We start from the raw sequence: 2,340 nt of genomic DNA on the forward strand, positions 1-2,340 counted from the left end.
CCCCACGGCCGCCTGGCGGCCGCGCTAACAGCTTTTCATTGGAGAGCCCAGCAGAAGCGACACGTAAACACCGGCCGACATGGAGCCTCAGTGCCCAGGTGACAACGGCGAGAGCCGAGGACTGGGCACACTGGAGATGGACGACGTGCTCCGTCGCACTCCGCGGGATGTGCCTTTCACGCGTCACAGTCTCTGGTGTGTCACGATGTCGAGGACCTGGATTTCTTAAAATGTGGCCGTCTCCTGCTTTTTAATTGTTTATTAAGCTGTTTACACAATGGTCAGTCCCAACAAAACATCACAGCTGGCTGTTGTTTCTGTCCGCAGACCAACCATTTGCAGCTTGTCAATTCAGTGGTGTCCCCCACCCCGCCCCAGCTCGCAGGGCCTCTGCCTGCCCCCGGGAGTAGGTGTCCTCCTCAGTAGGAGCCTCTTTTCAAGGATTTGGCACTGGAGTTGGAAGCTTTTCTTCAGTCCAAAAGCAAATAAGACAAAGATGCTACAGAACAGGGTGTCCCCGGCGGAGACACTGGAACCGGCCCTCACGGTGGAGGCGGCTCTTCCCTGGAGGCTGGTAGGTGGGTGGCGGGCGTTGTGTCCAGCGCTTCGAAGCAAAGCAAAACCTGTGCCCTGCCCCCGCCCCTCCCGGCACCGGCGTTGGCGGGGCTGGGCGGGCGCCATTCAAACCCCTCGCTGCCACGAAAGACCCCCTCCCCAGTCCTGGACGCTTGCAGCCGGACCGTGCAGGACCCCCTGCGCCAGATGCGCCGACGTGGGCCTGTACTCCCCTCCCCCAGACCAGGGGTGCGGGGGCAAAGCCATCAGCAGGAGGGCCGCCGCCCTGCGGGAACCCTAACTTCCAGGGCCCTCGGCGAGGACTCGGGGCATCCGCCGTCCTACGGCAGCCGCTCTGTAACGTCGACCCGGCTAGTGTGACCCGCCCGCCTGTCCCCTCCACGCCCCCCGTCCTCAGAGGGGCTCGGAACGTGGGTACAATGACATTTTGTCCAAAGCGCTTTGACATGTGACATGCTGCAGGAAGCACCTTTTGCTTCTCTTAAGCCTATTTTTCAGTCGCCCATGGCCACTGGCCCTGAGCTGTCGGGGAGACGTGTCCTACGTTTCACGGTCGTTCTCTGCCCCTCCGTCCTCCCCCAGGGCAGCTCCTGGCAGCCATCCGCTGGGGGCTCCACTGGCCTGGGCACAGCTGAGGGTCCCCGCAGAGGAAGGGCGAGGTGGGGTCGTTCTGTGGGGACTCTAAGCCAGGGTGGCAGACTGAAGGCCGTCTCCTGCTTACCCCCCAGGGGGCCAGCGCAGGCCGGACGGCTGTCAGGCCGCGAACAGCAGAGGAGGCTGCAGGGGCCGAGGGCTGGCGCTCAGCCGACGAAACGAGCTTCGATGGCTTCGATGGCTTCAATGGCTTCAGTACAGAGTGCGCGCTGGCTCCCGCCTCTGCTTCTCCTCTGACCCAGTCACTTCTGTCCCAGGACCCCGACCCTGCCACCTTGGACCACGCACACCCCGCCGCCCTGGCCGGGAGGGTGGAGGCACGGCCGGGCATGTTTCCCTTGGCGCCTGTGGTCATGAGGGAGCCTGGGTGCTGAGAGGGAGGAAGGCCAGACCCAGGAGAGGGTGACGTCAGCCCGCATTCAGTCCCCTGGGAGAAGGGGGCGTGGAAATGTGGGAGGAGGGTTGACGAGGCTGATCCCCAGCCTCACACACAGCCTGAGGCCGTGTGGGGAGGGGACGAGACGGGGCACAGAACCAGGTCAGGGCTGGTCAGGGCGGGGACTTCCTCCCGGCCCCACAGCTGACGATCAGCTGAGCCTCTGGAAGGAGCAACGCCCCAAATAGAGACCAAGTGTCACACACGCGCTCTGCGGGTCCTTTTTCCTTTTTTTATGTATTTTTATTAAGTTTATCGGGGTAACATTGGTTAACACAATTACATAATTTCCAGGTGTACATTAGCATTGGACATCGCATATTCTGTTGTGTGTTTACCACCCAAAGGCCAGCTTCCTTCGGCTACACCATGTATCTGATCCCCTTTACCCACTTCACCCTCCCCTTTCCCCCCTATATCTGACCCCCTTTACCCCGTCTGCCCCCCATCTGGTCACCACTGGCCCGTGCAGGCCGCGGGCTTTCAGAAGGGGAAGTACCGAAGTGCTTGTGAGGGGCATAGTCCCCTTGGTCACCTTTCAAAGCCGCTGGATTTAGCCCTGGGCCCCTGGGCCCTCAGGCGGCTCATGCCGCCTGGTCACCCTCCAGCCTGACGAGGCCCCCGGCCACCTCCACCGAAGGTCAGGAACACACTCTTCACTGAAGCGAGGCCTT

The 2,340-nt window shown here is 62.0% G+C and overlaps 1 protein-coding gene across 3 annotated transcripts in view; it reads left to right on the forward strand.

The window, feature by feature from the left end:
* The window catches only part of LOC105306013, a 6,093-nt gene extending 3,793 nt beyond the window's left edge, over positions 1 to 2,300 (forward strand). Inside the window, exons 2-4 of one of the 3 annotated variants that reach the window (XM_023523791.1) lie at positions 47 to 195; positions 411 to 578; positions 1,305 to 2,300. In XM_023523791.1, the coding sequence (XP_023379559.1) occupies positions 47 to 195; positions 411 to 578; positions 1,305 to 1,636 (649 nt within the window). In that variant the 3' untranslated portion in view covers positions 1,637 to 2,300. Of the gene's footprint in view, positions 1 to 6; positions 196 to 378; positions 579 to 1,304 lie in introns of those variants that run through there. The other 2 variants (XM_023523792.1, XM_023523793.1) reach the window with 2 other exon arrangements.
* Positions 2,301 to 2,340: the final 40 nt, after the last annotated feature.

Source organism: Pteropus vampyrus, unplaced genomic scaffold, assembly GCF_000151845.1.
Source record: "Pteropus vampyrus isolate Shadow unplaced genomic scaffold, Pvam_2.0 Scaffold412, whole genome shotgun sequence".
NCBI lineage: Eukaryota > Metazoa > Chordata > Mammalia > Chiroptera > Pteropodidae > Pteropus > Pteropus vampyrus.